The sequence below is a fragment of the Populus euphratica genome, unplaced genomic scaffold, assembly GCF_000495115.2.
Source record: "Populus euphratica unplaced genomic scaffold, PopEup_1.0 scaffold19.1, whole genome shotgun sequence".
NCBI lineage: Eukaryota > Viridiplantae > Streptophyta > Magnoliopsida > Malpighiales > Salicaceae > Populus > Populus euphratica.
The window spans coordinates 1,624,266-1,644,645 of record NW_011499853.1 but is presented as its reverse complement, the minus strand read 5'-3'; the positions used below and the strand labels follow the sequence as shown (position 1 = coordinate 1,644,645).

The window sequence follows — 20,380 nt, the reverse complement described above, 5'->3', positions numbered from 1 at the left end:
TAAAAATATTTTTTTATTTAAAAATATATTTAAATAAATTTATTATTTTTAAAATTTATTATTAACACAATAACATTAAAATCACCTAAAAATAAAATTCAATTTTTTCAAAAATATTTTTTCAAAAAAATAACTAGACTCTAAACATTGCTGTAGAAAAAATGGTCCTCACTGTAACTTAACTAACCCAGCCAACACAAAAGTTAAGGTGACCTTGTTCACCTGATTGGCACCACTTACAAGGAAATTGATTGGTTCACCGAACCCATTACAACCCTTGTTTAGACTCGGGTTAATGCTGGGTGGGTAAGCCTGGATACAAAACTATCATATCAGGGCACAAAACACTCAAACCCAATAATATATATATATATTAAAGTGCTATCCGGATTCGCTTGTATTTATTCTAACTAATTCTATAAACTTTAAAATTAATAATTATATAAGTTTTAATAACCTTAAAGTTTATAAAATTCAAATTAATAACCTTTAAAAAAACAAACAAACATATAATCGGTTGAGTTACACTCCTCAATTTTATATACTTGCCTTGTATAGCTCTATACAGCCTAACATTAAATGTTAACATGACTCCCCCATTATAGTTGGGCTTAGAAAATGGTGTTAAAGTAAGGCCACCTGATATTATTATTTCTAAATAATGCTTATAAACCAGGTCATTTCCCAGATATATCATATTCTCCATGCGAGCTGTGCATTTCATGGGTCCCTAAATCTCCACAAAGGACTTATTATACGTGTCTGCGAGCTTCCAGTGTTGCACTTCCTTAACTTTCAGCGATGGCTTGGATCCAGTGAGGTTTGTTTAACCCTCTTTAATAATCCAGTAACGGCTAGAGCCTCGAAGCCTCTTCACACCTGTGCAGATCTATTGCCTTACCTGTCAGGCGAGATCATGTCCTCCCAAAACATTACATGGTTACTCCCCTACCTGTGTTTTGCTTTGTCATTTATCCTCCTCGAAAGTTGAACCAGTCTCAACAAATCCATTGAACTTTTCATGATTATCCTGGCGAAATCTACACCGCAAAACCTCATTTTTTTAGCAGAGATGCTCAAAATAGGTATGTCTTTCACTTCCCGGTACCAAATGTCATATAACGGGGAGCCTGTATTCTCCCTCGGAGGTCTTTCATAATTGCCACGTAGAATTAGTTAGTTTACATGTAACTCTACTCATCAGATGTTGAAGAAAGGCACCCTCATACATATCAAAGTGCGCATTAGCTTAGGACTTCACTTTGGGCAAGCACGGTCAAGAGCTGCCCACCCAATATCTACCAACTGGGCAACATCAGTAAACAATTTTTCCAGCAACAGTTCATGGGTAAATTATATACTTAGAAGCAACAAGACCAAATAAGCCACTGCCGAGACTCAGAAGTCCAGGAGCACGCATGAAAAGAGTAGCTTTACACAAGCCCTTTATTTAGTCCACAGGTTATCAGAACAATACAGCTTTCAGAGAAGTACACATACAAGCAAAACAACTAAAGGGCAGTTCAGCACATCGAAGTTACAAAAAAAGGTTTTAGAGAATCTGTAAAAACAATAAGAGCTCCAGAGAATATAGGAGATGGATCCATAAGGAGTGTATTAATAACAGCCTCTCCCTTCACACAGCACTTAGAACAGGAAACAGATACCATTTCTTTTATTAGATCATAAAAATGCAGCCAAGGCTTCCACTTATCTGGTCCACCAATGGAGGAAGTCCTTGCGCCTGTGGATCTTTTTCTGCAGCTGGAGTAATCCATAAAGTAGGGCCTCAGCAGTGGGTGGGCATCCTGGAACATAAATGTCAACAGGGACAATCCTGTCACAACCACGAACAACAGAGTACGAATAATGGTAATATCCACCACCATTTGCACAGCTGCCCATGGAGATAACCCACCTAGGCTCAGGCATTTGATCATAAACCCTGCAAACAATTTTCAAAAGCAGTCAGAAACTCACTTCCCTTTCACTAGACAGATATGCATGTGCTGACAGAAAGGAATCTGATCTGAACACCTTGCCTGTGCCCAATTTTTCAAATACAAGGCATTTGGCATTAGAAGAGAAAATTGGTAAATTAACTCTTGCAAACTTGAAATAACAAACCTAATGTTCCAGAAAGTTAGTGCTTTTATCATTGAGTTGCCATCTTGAGCAGCAGAGGCGGATTTACCAAATTACAGATAATTGTGCTTGTTTTCACAATTCAAGGATCTAAACTATAAAGCTCAGGCAAAAACTTAAAGAACAGTAAGAGTTTTCCCATATACTGCAGTTGAGCAATTTGCTCCTTCATCACGTCTTTTTAAGAGACATACAACAATCAAATGAGTTTTACTAAACCCAGTTCTGGGAGCTATCTGAGAATGATCAACCCCAAGCTCAGATTGATACAGGTTGTGAAGTGGTCAAGGACGATTCAGATAAATCAGGTTCAGGAACCCAGAAAAACTTTGAGATTCACTCTAGATGGCTATAAAGGCCACAAAATCCTAAGGATGTTGATTGATAGCTTGTAAAATCAACAACCATACAACTTCAAAGCAACTGAAGTATTTTAACATTGAACTCAGAAAATATGTTATTGTCTAATTTGGGTGATCTGAGGCTGAATTTAGATTGAGCACTAACAAATTAAGCCAGAAAATCCTTGCAAGAGATTAGATAAACTCAAGCTCTGGTTAAGCAAAGTTAGAAGACAACCAACTCCCCTCTTAAACATGGTTTAATTAAACAGATTCTAGATTCAAGAATTCTACCAAATAAACCACTTTTTGATGCTTCATTCGAGCTAGACCTGTACCATACTGCACTTGCCAATAATCAGGAGTAAAAGTGAACTGTTTGTCTCATCCCTTTCTGGGAAATGTTATCCTCCATTGAGAGCATGAACAAGGTTTATAATCAATTACCTCTCATAGTGGTGGAATTTCAGACTTGATAAAAAATATCAAATTAATACAGCTAAGCTCATCCAACACGAAACTTTCTAAAACAGCATCAGTAATGCTTTCACCATTTATGCATGGTAAGCTATTGCCATAAGATAAAAAATGTCAAAAATATCCACAGAGCATGAGGTCAACATATTGTATTATCGAGAAAGAACTGCTTCTGCGCTCTGGGCAATCCTTCAGAACCATTTCACCATTTATCCAGTAGATATCTAAACAGTCTTCTAACCCATTTTTTGGCCTCCTTGTCCTACATAAATAACTATTCCACATATCCAAAATCCTACATGAATCAATCCTGTCTCGTTATCTTGGTATTGAGCCCCAACAGTACGAGACTAGCAACACAAACAAAAAAAATATAATCTTTAAGCCAAGTTTCCCAGTCATGTTTGAACATCACCAACGCAAGTTTAAAAATTTTTATAAGCCGATCAATGCCTAGGAAACATTCACTTTATCCAAAACCACGCTCCAATTATCCTTTTCATGTCTTTATTTATTTCAAACACAGCAACAGCCACACGCTAATTTAACAACTGCAATCAACTAATCACTCTTAAAGCATATAAACGATATAGAAATTAACGCAACCCAAAAAAAAATCCATAAAAATTCCACCACAGATCCAAATCAAACAAAATCAATCACAAAAACCCAAACCCTAAAAAATTTGTCAAAAATCAAAGACTTACTTGCGAAGAGCAGGGGCCATTTTGTTAGTAAGAGTACCAGCAACAATCATACAGTCAGACTGCCTAGGACTCGGTCTAAAAATAATCCCGAACCGATCCAAATCATATCTGGCAGCACCGGTATGCATCATCTCAACAGCACAACAGGCAAGCCCAAAAGTCATAGGCCAAATAGATCCAGTGCGAGCCCAGTTCATCAAACTATCAACCTTGGAAATCACAAACTCCGCCGGCTTAGAAAGACCTGTTAGTGAGGATGAGGAAGGTGGCGGTGCGCGAGTGTAGGGAGCTGGTGTTGGTTCAGGGGAGAGAGATGGGAGGGTGGTGTGGAGAGATGCGGTGGCGGGGCGATGGATGGAGAGGAGGTGTGGGAGGCGTGTGGCGGTGTTTCTGGTGATCATTGCCATGGTTTGTGGAGGACACGGACACACAGAGTTCTGGTTGATTAAACGACACCTAGCCTTCTCTCTCTCCGTTTATGCGTGTGTTGGGTTTGTTAAAGTAGGTTTGGATTTTACATTCACTGTATATATTACTATTTAGTATTTTTTTACCGCGGTTAAAGGGGGGATCGGGATAGATGCCAGTCGTTTTCTCCTGGAGTGGAATTTTATGCTAGGACCTGGTTGCAGTACTTTTTGAAAATATTTCTGGTTTAAAAAAATATTAAATTAATATGTTTTTAAATTTAATTTTAAAAAAATTTAAATAAAAAAATTATTTTTAAAACCATCATAATCTCAAACCCTCTTTCACAGCTTTTTATTTAAAAAAAAAAAACAATACAAAATCCTCAATAAATCATTTTAGCTCCTAAAATAAATATTTTAATAATTGAGTCCAAAATCAATATCGAACAATTTCACCCCCTCATCCATTGATATTTATAATTTTTAAATTCCATCCAATTTGCACGTGATCTTTGAAATGTTTCCGTCTAAAGTGTAAACATGAGTCCCAACTTGTAGAATAATTTCAACACAAAATTATACTAAATTTCTCTCTACTGTACTTTATTGTAAGCTATTAAAGATGAACGGGATTGGTTATGATTTGATACTAGTATTATCTTTAAACCATATTAGGTTGTGTTTGGCACTTTGATTTTTAACACCTAACTAGCACGTACGAATTAGACAAAAGTTTTTAACTATCACCAATAATAAATGAATCAATGCATGACATTGTCTAGTATTAATTATATTTGAGAAATAATTAATAAAAAGGTTATTTGAGATTTAAGATGTTTGAGAATTTGATAGTAATTACTTTTTATTTGGAAGTAATGTAAAATATATTTTAAAATCTTACTTAACAATTTAAGTTATTAAATTAAGATATTTTTTTAATATAGTAATAGAGTTTTAATAACTAGGTGGTTATGAGTTTAAATTTCATCATTTTTATTTATTTGATAAAAATCAAGCATGAGATAATGTAGATCTGTCCAAGTTTCAAACTAAATGACTTCTCGTTGAAAGGGTATGTTAATAATATAAATTATATATGAAAATATCATTTAATAGTTTAAGATACACGGTTGAGATAGTTCTTTAAAACTTTTCAAAAAAAAATTATTTTAAATATCAACATAATAAACCGATTCAAAAATATAAAAAAATAAATTTAAAATGAAACATTAAATTTTAACTGCCCCATTTTGAAGATAATATCAAATAGGATCTCAATTTACAATAAAGTAACATGGCTGAAGGTTGGTTGGAGTTTCTCCTGAAAAATAGTTATTATTCTACTTATATATATATAATTTTATTTTTAGATTTGTGAATTGAGACTAAATCTTATTTTTTATACATGAGTTTGATAGTTTATTTAACAACTATACTTTTAAAATTTTGTTTTTCAAACCAGTTTTTAAGGGTTGAGATTAAACTCTATTACCCTTCTTCTTATATTTTATTATAACCTAAAATAAGATCCATTACTTCTTATTTTTTAAACAAAGTACTGAGATTAAATTTCTTATTTTTCTAACTGAATTTTAGGTAAGTTATCCAGCTTTACATTCCTGCATTCTTGTCGTAATCTTTCGTCCTCAAGTGTAGAAAACAATCTACGTATGAATCATCACCCGAAGAGTTTTATTCTAATTTCTTCTACCGTTTTGAGCCTATGATTAATGATCATGAATATATAAAAACGTACAACAAGAAGAATTTGTTTTTTGGGTAAAAATCGTGTTTTATAAAATTTTAATTTTGTCAAAAAATATATTATTTTTATATATTTAAAATAAAAAATATTTTAAAAAATAATTATTATCATAATATTAAATACTATAATAATAAATACCCCCAATCACCCGGGGTTATTAATTAACTTTCGTTTTAATTTTATAAATGCCTTAATTAATTTATAAAAAAATTATTATACATGTTTTTATTTTACTATGAATAAAAACTTTATGATAACTGAGAGCATGTATAAAAAATGGTTTTATATTTCTAACCTATCTTGAATAATTGTGTATAAAGATAGATTATAATTAGTAAAGCATTTTACTATAGAATTTCTGGTAGAAAAAAATAAGATGTAAATACTTTTCAAAGTTTGTTTTTTACATAAATAAAAATTAAAATAAGGGTGAACTCGTGATTTCTCTCTCTACATTTTATTTTATTTTAATTATTTTTTTTAAATCATATTTTTAGAATGGAATATGTATTTTGATCAGTTAGAAGATTTTACGCATTGTTCATTTACATGTATATATCAAAGGTGATGCTTGATGCAGAGCTTCGCTACCAGGCCAACCATTATGCCCATCGTATCAGCAAACTAGCCAACAAAGTAATGAAACTCGCATGCATTTCAAGATCAATACAGAAAAAAAATGTTGTTGGGATTGCAATTGGAACAATATTTGACTGTTACAAACAAAAAAAAAAGTTTAAGTCATGATTGAGGTTTTAGTTGAAAAGAAATGGATTTAAATTGCTTTAATTTGACTAAAATTAAAATAAATTGAAGTTCAAGATTGAGTTTGGAATAAATAGCCAAGATAGAAAATCAATTAAAAGCTTAATTGATGAGAAAAATAAAAATTTTAAATCTATTTAACTTAAAAATAAAGAATTAAATGACCAAGGATTGAAACAAATGAAACTAAGAATTTAGAAAACATATTATAATTATGTAAGTGGCATGATTGAATGAATTTTTTGTTTTTTAAAGACGAACAATAAGAAATTTAAAGACCATGGACCAAGGAGCAAAAATAAAAAAAATGGAAGGACTGTAATGAAGTTTGGCACAATTAAATGAAAGAAGAAACCTGATTCTCTTATATAAACTAAAACGATGTCGTTTCACTCCAAGTGAAATTGTGTTTTACTTAAAGAGAAAAGAACACGCATATGAAGATCAAAAGGAAAAGATGTCGTTTCATTGTTATTCTTTGTAGATTTCTAGAAAAAAAAGGAAATGGCAGAAACGAGAGCTTTTCATACAACTTTAGGGCTTGATCTTGGCCTTGATAGAGTCTCTTGGTGGCATAGAAACAAGAGAAACGAGGCTATTTATAAAGTATTGTTGATAATGGTTTCAATCTTTGACTTGAGAAAAGGATTGTATAAGGGTTTAAGTTATCTCAAGGTCCTTAAAAAATTATAATATGTTTGATCTTTAATGAGTTAAAAAAAATATAAAATTATTATTTTTTTTTTTAAAAAAAAATTGTCTGTAAGCACATACTTGAATAAAAATTTAAAACGTAAAGTACTTTATGGTTTAAATCACTATAAAATTTTGATTTATATTTTTTTAATTTTACCTCTTCACTTATTGTATTAATTGATTTAAGGTATATTTAATTTATTTTTATTATTGTTTGAGCTTATTTGTATTGAGTTGAGTTGCATATTGTTTTAAGTTGAGAAAAGTATTTTTAATTGGCAATTTAATTCACTCTTTTCAGTTCACAGTTCATATAGACTTTTAGATGTTAGCTCTAATATATATTAATCAAGTAAATCAAGAAATGAAACATACTTTCTAAATCGTAATGTCAATCTTTATTCCCTAATTTTATGAGTTCTAATTTCGGGTAAACATTCTACCAAAATTATTAGATTTTTTTTTTAAATACAAAGGTTGCAATTTTAAGATCCCTTGATGAGAAAACTTAATGTCGAATAAATTGACTTACAAATTCCTTTTATCTTAAAAAATAAAAAAAATAAAAAATAAAGTTTCTTCAGGTGATGAACTATCGTGTATGTTTACTTGTTATTGTCCTATAAAATTTATACTTTATCACTCTATAAGTTAGCTGGCTTCTATATAATTATGCTACTTATAAATGATATAGTGAAATTAATAAATGTTAAAGTGCAAGTGCTTGACATGTTATGAAAAAATGTTTTTATCATTTTATGATTAACTAATTACTCTACAATTATAATTATAATTATTACCTGAAAAATACCTTGCTGGAAGGAACAATTCTATCTAACTAGCAAAAAAAAAATATATATTATAAAATGACTAGGAACTAAGAAATACTTGCGTTTCATGTATAGTGAATCTTATCTCGTTATCTTCTTGTATTTAAAGGCATTAGAGTAACATACTAGTGACCAATACTTCGTTATTTAAAATTAATTTATTATTCTCAAATCAATATTCTTTATATTTTATAGTGTATATATATATATATTTATTTTTTATTATTAACAAAACAATAAAATGTATAACTAAATTACTGTAATCTTATTATTTTTTTAATATCATCTTTTACTATTAAGTTGTTTTGAGATTACACATTATAATTTTTTTATCAAGTTATTTATTGATCTTATTAATTTAGTTTTTTTTGTTTAACATTCAACATTAAATATCTAAGAATTAAAGCTTTATTTTTTTTTAATTTTTCTTTCTACAAAACTGTGAATTTAATATATTAATCCAAGTTAATTTGATTTATTTTTTTAAATCACTTTTTCTAAATAATTTTTTTTTGTTTTTTTTAATATTATGTTGGTTAGAAATTAAGCTTTATAATTTTTTTTTTATTTTACTTTCTACAAGGTTATCCTGATCTCATAACTTAAATCACGAGTTTGGTATGTTAACCTGAGTTGACTTTATTTATTTTTTTAAAGTTTTTTTTAATTAATTTTTTTTTAATTTTTTTGATTTGCTTTCTCTAATATTATTCCAATATCAAGACTCAGGTCATGGGTTAGAAGGTTGATCTGAATTGATTCGGTTCATTTCTTTTTATAAAAACCTTTTCAGTTATTATTTTTTTATTTTCACCCTCTAATAACTCAATATTTTTTAAAATATTTTTATTATTTAATATTGGATTGTTTAATAATTGACCTTTATATTTTTTCTTAATTTACTCCTTAAGAGTTATCATGGTCTCATGAATTTAATTTTTTTCATCTTGATTCTAACATTTAATATTAAATCTCTTAAAAACACAACTTTTTTATTTTTGTATTTAATTTTTATAAAGTTATCCGGTCTTATGATCCAAGTTATAAATTTAATAAATTAGTTTAAGTTGACTTGGATTGATTTTTTATTTCATCTTTTAATATTTAATTATTTTGAAATCAAGTTATATAATTTTTTTAATTTATTTTCTATGAGATTTTCTGATCATATGAATTAGGTTGAGATTTGACAAGGTAATCTAGATTGGTATATATATATATATATTTTATTTAATATTTTTTTTATAATTTTATATTTTAATATTGAATTGATTAAAAATTGACATTCATAATTATTTATTTTTTATATAATCATTAAGATCTAACGATTCAGGTCGTATATTTAATAAGTTAAATAAAATAAATATAACATGTCATAATCTAAATATTTTTTTAAAATATAATTTAATATATTATTACATTAATATTTTAAATAAAATGCCATTCAACATGTTTTATGATTTGAATAAAAAAAACATGTTAATAATATTTAAATATTTTTTATGTTAAAAGTTAAGTCTACCTGCGGCACATCACGTATGATTCGGTTAATATTAATTTGTGATAAATGGTGTGTCATTTTGGTAATCTCATCACTCCAGAATCCCAACCATAAAATAGAAGTAAGGCATGGCTACCTTTCAGAAATCCCATCCCTTTCCGTTTGGATCAGTAACTGCAACACTGAAACTAACACCTGTACATACCTGTAACAATCTTCTCGAGTCGAGCAATAAATATAGAGAAAGGAACCCTTCTGTCTTTTATTTCAATCTCTCTTCTTTTCACTCCTTTTCTACACTAAAATCTTGATTTTGGTCAAGAAAGAAGACGGAGGAGCAAGTGTCGATGACAATAAAAGATTATGACGAAGAAGATATTTTGGACGACGCTGCTACCTCCAAAACCGAAGATTCGTCTGATCATCACGATATACTCACGCATTTCGCTCGAAAAGGAACGATCAAGACTGGAAAAGAAACATAGGAATACGTATCAATGAAGACTCAATTCCTTATGGGCATAAAACAATATGCTAACGATACTGAGTTTATTGCCTTACACAAGAACATGGGATTTACTCCGCTCAAGCTAGCTAGGTTTTTTGTGCTTACAAGTTTTGAAAAGGTGATTTTGCAGAAGAGAGGAGCCCTTGGAGATGCAAAGGTTGACCATGGTTGGTTTGGTGCTTCAAAGGAGGAAATTATTCAAATAATTTCTTATGGTTTTAGTTGGTGTAATGGTCAATCACACGGCCTTGGTGTTTATTTGTCTCCTTTCGAGTTTCTCCTTGACGCGTATGTTTCTTTGATTCCCTTTTTTTTTATTTCTGATGTTTCTTTAATTTATAGCTAAATGGTAATTAAGGACACGGCCCATTTTTTGTTTTACTGTTCCTGATAATGGGTTGTGTTGATTTATTGCTAATTTGATTTTGTATTTAATTTTACATTTATTTGTTGCAATTTGTTTGTCCAAGAAGGAGGCGTGACTGATTTTCTAGGGTAAATTAATTCACTTCAATGCAGGGTGAAATTTACAATTGCTGATGAAAATGGCATGAGGTATATGCTGTTATGTTATTTGACAATGGGGAATATGGAAGTGATTCCGGCAGGTTCGAAGCAAGTATATCCGAGTTCAGTGGAATTTGACACCGGTGTTGACGATCTTGAAGCACCAAGAAGATTGCTTGTGCGGAGTGCTTTCATGAATTCTCACATCTGTCCTGCTCCTGCCTGCAACATAACTTTTAAGGCCCCGTTTTTTGGTTTTGTTTTGTCAAGAGATCAAATCAGTGAACTCCCTGGAATTTCTTTAAGTTTCCACGGAAGTGCCTCGACTTTTCCTGCTTTGTTTTTTTTTTTTTTTAATTAATTTATGTGTTCGGGTCATTTGTGTCATACAACTAATCTTATGAATCCTGAAGTTAATAAAATTAATAATTATATAAGTTTTCAGTGATCATCGTATAAACAACCAAAAACTTAAACCTGAAAGTACCTCTTAATTCTAAAATTTTACTACTTGACCACAGTCTACATGATTAACTTTTCCTGCTTTGTTTCCTATACTGGCGACTGTTATTGGTCCAGCCAAGGCGGTTTGATTTACAAAAGCCTTGTAGACAAAAGAGCAAATGATCCAGACTAGAGGCGGATCATTGGGAACGACCGGCGATTGATTGCAATAATTAAATCCAGCATAGACAAGGTGTGTGTACTTTCTTTCATTTCTTTGATCTTTAATGTTTCTGAAGGGTTTTGTTGTCCTGCTACATGCTGTTTGAACAGATTAACACCGTCGCATGGTGCTTTGGTTCATATGCTTGGCCGTGTTAATGATATTTTTATAACAAAAATCCATCCTTGTACTTTATATTAGACAGATCATAGTTTCATCAATATTGCTTGTGATCATAAGTGAGCTCTGTTTATAACAAAAATCTATTCGTTCCTTCACATGCCTTATTTTTATCATTTTTTTTTTCACACTTGCATGCCAACCATGAAAATGGAGTAAGAAATAGAGACAAAGCAGAAATAGGCCTGTATGACAGTCAATCCAATTATTCTTGAGATTTTGGCTTGCTTCTGTGCAAACGTTTGACAAGACAAGCATGGGCTTTGAATGGATCTAGGATTTCACGGGAAGTATGGTAATACATTTTAAGTTCAGTTTTGTGTTTGCATTGTTGTATAGAGCTAACATGGCCTGAGAATATCGAAACAAATATTGACCACCCTATTCCGGAACAGGCTGCGGCGAGCGCATCCAGCAGCAAGGATGGCGGCAGAGTCAACAAATGATAGCAGAAGGGAATTGCATAGCTTATTGATGGCCCTCTTCTAGAACATGTTACCAGAGTTGTTTGTGGTGTAATAAGGCTTCTTCATCACTTCATTCTGATGCCAGAATCATGAAAGTAGGTAGCATCTTTTTCTTCAAAAAAGGAAGCGAACATCAAACCCTGTATCACCTTCCAAGAAATCCATTTAGTTCCAGAGTAATGGATGTCAATATCCAGACAGGCGGAAAAGAAGTACCAATGTTGCTATAAAATGGTGATTTGACTATAATAATCCCTGAAAGATGAAGTACCAATGAAATTGGAATTGGCTTACTGAAAGATAGAACTTATTTCCTGGAACAGGTACAAGGCAGTCGAGACAAAATTAATCGTCCACAGCTAGAACTGCAGTGTCCAGTCCATGATGCGTTAAATGGCACAGAAATGAGAACAGTGTTTGTTCCATCCTTGTGGGCTGCCACATTTCCTGAGCTAACTTGCTCGATCCTCAGGTCAGGGTTCGGTTCAGGTCACAATTGCTCACCACTGCTAGTCTTAATTTAGACCATGAAAAGCCCACAAAATTCGCAGTCATTCTACCACGACCATTCTACCACGCCATGCAAAAGAGCGTGGACATGGACCCAGAGCCAGATGCACTAAACAAACAGAAGTGCAAGTTTTCGTAGCGCTTTGACAACTTAGCAACTCGCAACATTATCATCTGGTCTAGCTCTCCATCTTATTTATCAACAGTAGGATTTTAACCCAAAATCCCTCCTCTCTGCCAGTGACTTGCCATTCTGCAACCACCACAGGCCAGGTGGTCAGTATTCACCTTGGATCCTCGTGCTGTATAGGACTTATTTTCAGCCAGATAACCAGGCTAGATATTTGTCCGCATTCGGAACTCATAGTCCAGCTGCCAATACCACCTCCTCACTGCTGCCACCTTTCTTTTCAAGCTAGTCTTTTTTAATGAGAAAAAAAGAGTAAGACGACTCGATGCTTCAAGAATCAATCTGCTTCTCAGATTTACAAAAACGGAGTCAGCAATGTAAGAGAATCTCCATTAAGAACCAGTTCTTAGATTAATCAACCACCAGTGCTAGAAATGCATTAGGTTTTGCATCTCTTTATCTTATTGTTGTACTGGTCATCAATAAGGAGTGATATTCCTGACACAGACGCTTGAACAAAAATCTCAGGAAACAAATCCTCTTGCACTTTCATGTTTTGCTTTCTGGATTCAGAATGAAGAGACGATAAAGCCTGTCGCACCTTGTGACAACTTCAATAACCAGAACAACACCATATGTCAGCAAAGCACTTCTCTTTGTTTCTTTTTTGTTATATATGAAGTTACTTTGTCACTCAAGATTCAACTTCAACTGGAACATCCTGCTATAAAGCATGGAAAAACTCCAAGCAACAAGACAAAAACAACCGAACACAATTACATCTATATATCTATATAATAAAAACATAAGAGCTAACAAGCAAACTTGTAGTTCCTGCATAAAACTGAAAATCTTGGATGCATCCATAAAATCCTGATAGAATGCAATCTGAATCAAACACTATGCTAGCTTGCTTATCTCCTTCTCAGCTCAGCCGCTGCCTGAGCTGCACAGGTTCTCCTTGATGCTCGTCTCACACGCTTGTTTGTGCTTGATTTAAAGATCTCAATCAACAACTGGTCATCCCCAGCGATCTGCCTCACAGCCTGGAACAGTTGCACGCCAGTGACCTTACGTTTGACAAAGTCGTCATAGGTTCTGGAAATCAAGGCTCCCTTGGCAGGACCCAAAAACTTTACCATTGTGAGATGTAGAGCAGAGACACTCACAAAACCCAGGTTTCTTATTTCACTGATCCGATTCATTAGCAAAGTAGTGGAAGAAGGTGCCTTAAACCTTATGATGTAATCAGGAAGAATGTGAGAATTCATGAAAGCGGTCCAGACAACCAATCTTCTTGGTGCTTCAAGATTGTCAACACCGGAGTCAAACTCCCCTGAACTTGGATATCTTTGCTTGGAACCAGCCGGAATCACTTCCATCTTCCCCATGATCACTTTACATAACAAAATATGCCTCATGTCATTTTCATCAGCCCTTGAAGATTCCAACCTGCAGTGAAAAAAACTAATTCTGTAACTCTTAAGCCGAAAGGATTTATCCTAAACAGATTTGCTAAGGTAAAAGACTCACAGATCAGAAATACACAAGGATACGTAAAGGAAGAAGCATGCTGCATACACTACCGAGGAATAATGATCCACATCCACTCCAATTTCACTTCCACCAACAGCCTTTGAAGATTTAAATGAAATGAAGTCAAGAAATATCACTTTTCCATTTTGATCACCTTATATTTTCACTATATTTCAATATTTTCTATCCAAAACAAGAGTGACATGCATATATCCAGAACATCAAATTGATCCAGAAACCCACAGATTCTCAATCTCCTTTGTTGAACAAACAATTAGGACTAGTGATTAACAAGAACAGCAAAGAAAATATAGTCTCTGTATTGATTACCATTTAGTAAAGAATCATTAGTACTAAAAAAAGAAGAAGGAAAAACATACCCATCAAGGAGAAAACTAGTAGGAGACAAATAAACACCAACGCCATGTGATTGACCATTACAACAACCAAAACCATGAGAAATGATCTGAGAAATTTCCTCCTTCGACCCACTATACCACCCATACTTAACATTTGCATTTCCTTGGCCTCCATTCTTTTGCGAAACGACCTGTTCAAAAGCTTTAAACGCAGCAAACCTAGCCTTCATCGGCGAAGTAGAAGCAGAGTTCTTGTAAATGGCAACAACCTGTGTGTCTTTAGCATGCCCTTTCATTCCCGTTAGAAAAGTCTTCTTTACTCCATCATACTCCCTTGTTTCTTCTCCAATCTTCAACAGTCCAGCGAAATGCGCGAGTTGATCGTCGGTTTCAGAACCAGCTGAGTCCTCCAAAATAGCTTCTCCTCCGTCGAAATCTTCTACTGTCATTGGCACTTGATCATCTTGCTCTTCCATCGTAATTCTTTTATGGTTTTGGGAAGGGAGAGAAGGGTTTTTCTTCGTGAGCAGAGATGGAATGAGAGGAGAGAGAGAGGGATATTTATAACGGCAGGTGGACCGTTATTAAAGTAAAGCTTTTTTGGCACGGTTTCTTTCTTTCTATTGTAATCCCAAATAGGAGCAGGAAGGAACTGCAAGAGCCAAGAGGCAGCCATGCCTTTTCCTAGTGATTAAATTACCCAAATGACCTTGTTGTTTATTAAATAAGGTCAAGGTAATAGTTGTCTGACCGATTCGGCATCTAATCGGAAAAAAACCCTTGTGTGGATTGAATTTTTAGAATTTATTTGGGATTACAGTAGTTTTTATTTTTAGATATTTTTTAAAAAAATATATATTTTTTTAAAATATTATATTAATGTTTTTTTTTGTATTTTTTTGGTGATTTTAATATTCCAATGTTAAAAATAAAAAAAAATCATTTGATCATGATGTTAATATAAATTTATTATTTATTTTTAAAATTAAATTGTTTTAGTTGTTTTTAATTTTCCAAATTTTTTACCTGGCTAAATCAATATAAAACCATTTAAAATTAAAATTCTGAGTTAAATTTAGAATCATGATGATTTTATTATATTAATTTATTTAATTAAATCGAGCAATGTTTAATATCTATAATAATTATTTTTTTACTAAGTCGAGTTCTTCCATAAAAGAAGAAGAAGAAGCTGACACACACACACACTCGCCAGTATGGACAAAAAAATCCTCCATTCGTAGGAAAACACACAATTTTTTAGTCATTGATTTCTTCCAAATCCAACGGTGGTAAAAAACCATGTTTTTGATTCGCTACATGTTGTCTTCCTTAATTAAGATATTTCATTGGTTATCTTGCTTTAATTATAATATCATCACAAACTCTTTTGAACTTTGAATTCATTTTTGTGGTTTAACATATTTTTTAAAATATATTTTATTTAAAAAATTATTTTTTTATGATTTTGATGTGTTGTTGATATATATAAAAATATTATTTTAATATATTTTTAATTAAAAATATTTTTGTTCAAGCATCCTACACGTACGTGTTCCATACAACTCGATGATCTTAATCCCTCATACACGCCTTTGGTTACCATTTTATTTATTTATTTAAACAAAACAGCAGTCGCTTGTACAACTACGATCACTTCAAAATCTTGAGACATAAATTCAAAACAGTTATTCGAATTTCAAACAACTCAAGCAATGTTTATATATATATATATATAGAAAATGTATACATTGATATCTTAATATAGTTAGTCTTTCGATTTCGAATTTGAGCATAGATCTCACCGTGCAATAACATCAAATTAGGGCTGGAGAAAAATCTTGAGGGGAAAGGGGGAAAACAAGAAGAGAGAGCGATAAAAAGGGAAGAGCAGCATAATCATAATCAAGAGAGAGTAAATCATTTTTCATCTCTTGTACTTTTAGATTTCTATATATATATATATATATATATATATCCTTTTTCTAATCAAGGAATATATTATATATACATTGAGCTCTCACCACGACAGGTTGTTTTGAGGAACATGAGATGCCTGGTTAGGGTATTTTCTTGGAGATGATCGGCTCCATCTCAGACATGGAGGCTGACAAGGATGCGTAGCTAGGACATGCATTTAGGCATGATAGACTAGATGGCCTTACTCTCGGGTTCATGTTCTTACGTTTTGTATTTGCTTCTGACATTTAGGTGATTGTAAATTTGAGTTTAACTTGTCCAAGTGGAGGTGGATCGAGCCATGGACGCTACTGCAGGTGAGCTTTGGATTATTGTTCTTTCATGGTACTTGACATTATCCTGATTAAATAATGCCTAAACTATCACCTGATGATATGCTTTCTGTGATTTTGAAACTGAAATTTAAAACTCAACTCGATAATAGTAGATTCGGAATAAGATCTAGGTTATGGATCGAACAAATTAACTCAATTTTTTTAAGAAATCAAAACGATCTTTTTTCTTCAAAAAAACCTTACTAGATTAAGAGCCCCGAGTCCCAAATAAACCTGCCAAGCCAAACACGTTTAAGAGATATATAATCTCATGTATAGTTGTACAGGATTCTAGGTTGTTAAAATTTTTGAATTATTTGATGGAAATGGAGGACAGTTGGGGATGAACTGTGCGTAGTCATATACTTTCAGGTGGAGCTTCTTCTTCTTTTGTTTTTTTTTGGATTGAGATAATAATTTCAATTCCAGAGCCGAGTAAACAGTTGGGAGAAATGAACTTGAAGAAGATGACTGCTTTTGGACCTCAAGCTCACCATGCAACTATCCAGTTTTTGCAATAAACCATTTGATTCACGAGCGATATCACACAAAAACATCTCAGCAATTCATTTCTTTTAGATCTTCTTGCCTTCTCTTCGAAGGCGAGGAGGTTAACATTATGAAACCTCGCCATATTTCATGCCATTTCCGCACTCACAAGGTAACCTCACCCTCTACTATACCTGGTTTTAAAGGAACAGTCCAAGGGGCAAGGGGCAAGGGCCAAGCGCCAAACAAAACTTCATTGTCAATCACTGAATGATCTGTCATTATTTAATTTCTCCAAGTTTGTCAGCTGCTTTCTCCATGGGTGGTGGTCACTGAATGAAGTTTACGAATATTGATTATTAAGTGACAGAAATCCCATTACATGAATCGCATATGCTTTCGTGGTGATTTCTGTTTTTGTGGTCACTTGTTCTCTGTCGTACATTTCACGTACACTTTCTTCCTGGCTTGAACAGCTTCGGGATCATCCCTAATGCGAGAAGAAGAGCTAGGCGTGTTCTGCTGTCCTTGAGCGTCCCTTGCGACATGTATGAGCCTCCTGGATCAGTACAAGATGATTTTTACAAAAAACATCAGCCTCGAGCAAAATTCTTATGATCATCATGTTATCAGATCTCAGCTAGTAATATAATGGCACTCTGATATGTTAATTAGAAAGAGAGGGGAGGGTGCCATTAAATCTTATTCAAGTGATAATATAGATCTAATCCATCCAAATTTGAATGCATACGTACCATTAAATCTTATGCAAAAACAGATCCTCCAGAGCTGAAAACTTGTCAATCTTCCAAACATATTGTGGTTCTTTCGCCAACAAAAGATGCTCCCCTTGATGAGAGCTTTTGATAGCAAAAACTTCCACTCCAAATATGCAACAGTCACCAACCAGGAAGCCCCTGGAAGGGTCAAGAAAAGCCCCATGGGAAAGCACTTTTGGGAAACCCTGTTCAAACTTCATCTTATGAAAGCGCCATTCTTTTCCATCAGCATATAAAATTCTGAATATGCAATGCTATCCTGTTCCCTGGTTTGCATTCCAACTAATGCGTCCAATTCAATAGCCTGATGGAATAGACTATGACAATCAACTGCTTCCCAACAATGAAACAATAAAAATAATCACCACTGCTGCCTGTCTGGAGGTAATAAACAGAACAACACACACGCCACCAAAAACCTGAAGATAAGCATCACTGAGAAGACGAGTAGCACATTAGAAATACTTTCTTGCAATTCATTCAAAAAAAATTTAAAAAGAAAAAAAAAAACGAAAGAAAGAAAAGGAGTAACCTGTGTAGTTGGAATTGAAGGGAAACCAAAATCCACTCTCTCCTGCACTCTCTGGCATTTCATCAAACAGTTACAGTATAAAGAAACTAAAACAGCACAATTTAACCCAACCTGTGTCCAAAATTACAGAGCACTCCCTTTAAACCTCTCTGGTTCATAATTAACCCTTCACGGCATCGAATCCTACTCGAGACCTCATTCTTCTACATCAAAACCAAATCTTACTCCACACAACGTATGCCTAAGCAAACAACAATAGTAGGAACTACAAGCAAGTAAAGGAGACAGCAAGACCCATTAAGTTCACAAGGTTCTTAACAATGACTGCCAATTGATTGCAAGAACAACAAACCCTACCCTAGCAATCAATGACGGCACAGCAAGAGAGTCATTAAATCCTGATACCATCAAACCCAGGACAAAAGGGAATTCCACTTATTGGGACCCACGAAAAAGTTTTTTAATGGAGCCCACAAATGTGAAAGACCCGAAGTCCCCAGCCATCCATGATCATCATCCAATCCAACTCCCTTTATCAAGCTTCTATTCTAGTAACTTGGAATGTGTACTTTAGTACGGTACCGTACCACGTTTGCCTCCATAATACCTTTTCCACGTCAGCAACAACAGATTAATATAAAAAATTTCGAAATCTAGTTACCGTTGAACCGCTACCGCCTCCGCCTCAACAAACAAACCGTTTTTTCTTGTATAGATTTCAATTCATGGGCTTTGCTTTTCAATTACGAGTTTCCGTTTTTCTTTCTGAAAATTTTTAGGGTTTTATAATCTCTTCTCTCCCTCCCTGTTGCGGCCAATTATGCTTTCTTTCTTTCTTGATCATCAAGAAAGGAAGTAAGTAGCCTTGCCCCTGTCTGTCAAATCTTACTCTGGTCTTCCCTGTTTATCCATCCATCTATTCATCGATGAAGTTTCTCTCTTTCGTTTGAATCCGATCCTCATCAATTCCTTCTCTTTATCTAATCCAAATACACGATCTTAGCTTTGGCAGAATGGCCATGTCGATATTACAAAACCCAGAAACGATAACCCCACAAATGCCTCATGGTTATCGATTCCACCCCGATGATCAAGAACTGGTTCGATTCTATCTTTATAAAAAAATCACTGACCCTGATCTCTTCACCGCCATCAATGTTCCGGTTAGAGATTGTCCCCTCTTTGGCGACCACGCCAGAGAACCTTGGCAAATCTGGGACTCCTTCCCCAAACGCCATGGCGAGGATCTCTTCTTCTTCACACACCTCACTAAGAAAGGCAAGAACTTTGTCCGCAAAATCTGCCGTGGTCCTGGAACATGGCACCAGGAGTGCAAACACCCTCCTTTCAATGTCTCTATCGACCACACTTGCCAAGTCGCAGCCATCAAAAAGCAATTCACGTACCATAATCCTAAATCTGACCAAAACGGCTCCTGGTTCATGTTTGAGTACAGTCTGCCATCCCTTTCCGAACAAACTGTCTTGTGTCAATTGAAAAGGAAAGAAGTCCAAGCCTCCGAGAAAGTACAAACAACAACCACAACCACAAAAAAGAGGAAGAGGTATGCTGACGGTCTTTATGATGCAACAAACACCATGTTTCAAAAGCCCAGGGTTGAAGAAGAAGCCCAGAAGCAACGAATCATGGGTTTCAACGGGGCAGCAAAAATCATATCTCAAGTGGAAAACCAGCAGCTGCACTTGGAGCTTGAACCAGTCCATGATAATGGCGTGCAACCCGACATTTTCGAGTCTTTTTATTGTGAACCATTAGCTGTGCTTG

The 20,380-nt window shown here is 33.7% G+C and overlaps 3 protein-coding genes across 3 annotated transcripts; 1 reads left to right on the top strand and 2 right to left on the bottom strand.

Moving 5' to 3' along the window:
• Nucleotides 1-1,414: 1,414 nt before the first annotated feature.
• LOC105122219 (NADH-ubiquinone oxidoreductase 20 kDa subunit) lies at nt 1,415-4,184 on the bottom strand. The gene is made up of 2 exons (XM_011021209.1): nt 3,671-4,184; nt 1,415-1,945 (listed from the first exon to the last, which is right to left on the bottom strand). Exons 1-2 carry the CDS (start codon nt 4,075-4,077, stop codon nt 1,711-1,713), a joined length of 642 nt encoding a protein of 213 aa, XP_011019511.1. The 5' UTR covers nt 4,078-4,184; the 3' UTR covers nt 1,415-1,710.
• Nucleotides 4,185-9,769: 5,585 nt separating this feature from the next.
• On the top strand, nt 9,770-12,288 carry LOC105122218 (probable inactive poly [ADP-ribose] polymerase SRO2). The gene is made up of 5 exons (XM_011021208.1): nt 9,770-10,433; nt 10,665-10,984; nt 11,193-11,349; nt 11,660-11,794; nt 11,895-12,288. Exons 1-3 carry the CDS (start codon nt 10,135-10,137, stop codon nt 11,243-11,245), a joined length of 672 nt encoding a protein of 223 aa, XP_011019510.1. The 5' UTR covers nt 9,770-10,134; the 3' UTR covers nt 11,246-11,349; nt 11,660-11,794; nt 11,895-12,288.
• A 1,086-nt stretch (nt 12,289-13,374) lies between these two features.
• LOC105122217 (probable inactive poly [ADP-ribose] polymerase SRO2) lies at nt 13,375-15,108 on the bottom strand. The gene is made up of 2 exons (XM_011021207.1): nt 14,523-15,108; nt 13,375-14,058 (listed from the first exon to the last, which is right to left on the bottom strand). The coding sequence occupies exons 1-2, from the start codon at nt 14,975-14,977 to the stop codon at nt 13,521-13,523; spliced, it is 993 nt and encodes a 330-aa protein (XP_011019509.1). The 5' UTR covers nt 14,978-15,108; the 3' UTR covers nt 13,375-13,520.
• Nucleotides 15,109-20,380: the final 5,272 nt, after the last annotated feature.

What these genes read in the sequence shown, in the direction of transcription:
- LOC105122219 (XM_011021209.1), bottom strand. Translation starts at nt 4,077, where the DNA reads ATGGCAATGATCACCAGAAACACCGCCACACGCCTCCCACACCTCCTC. An exon ending in ATGGCCCCTGCTCTTCGCAA is followed by an intron (nt 1,946 to 3,670) that starts GTAAGTCTTTGA and finishes AATTGTTTGCAG; the next exon opens with GGTTTATGATCAAATGCCTG.
- LOC105122218 (XM_011021208.1), top strand. Translation starts at nt 10,135, where the DNA reads ATGAAGACTCAATTCCTTATGGGCATAAAACAATATGCTAACGATACT. An exon ending in TTCGAGTTTCTCCTTGACGC is followed by an intron (nt 10,434 to 10,664) that starts GTATGTTTCTTT and finishes ACTTCAATGCAG; the next exon opens with GGTGAAATTTACAATTGCTG. An exon ending in CGGAAGTGCCTCGACTTTTC is followed by an intron (nt 10,985 to 11,192) that starts CTGCTTTGTTTT and finishes GATTAACTTTTC; the next exon opens with CTGCTTTGTTTCCTATACTG.
- LOC105122217 (XM_011021207.1), bottom strand. Translation starts at nt 14,977, where the DNA reads ATGGAAGAGCAAGATGATCAAGTGCCAATGACAGTAGAAGATTTCGAC. An exon ending in ACTAGTTTTCTCCTTGATGG is followed by an intron (nt 14,059 to 14,522) that starts GTATGTTTTTCC and finishes TTTTCACTGCAG; the next exon opens with GTTGGAATCTTCAAGGGCTG.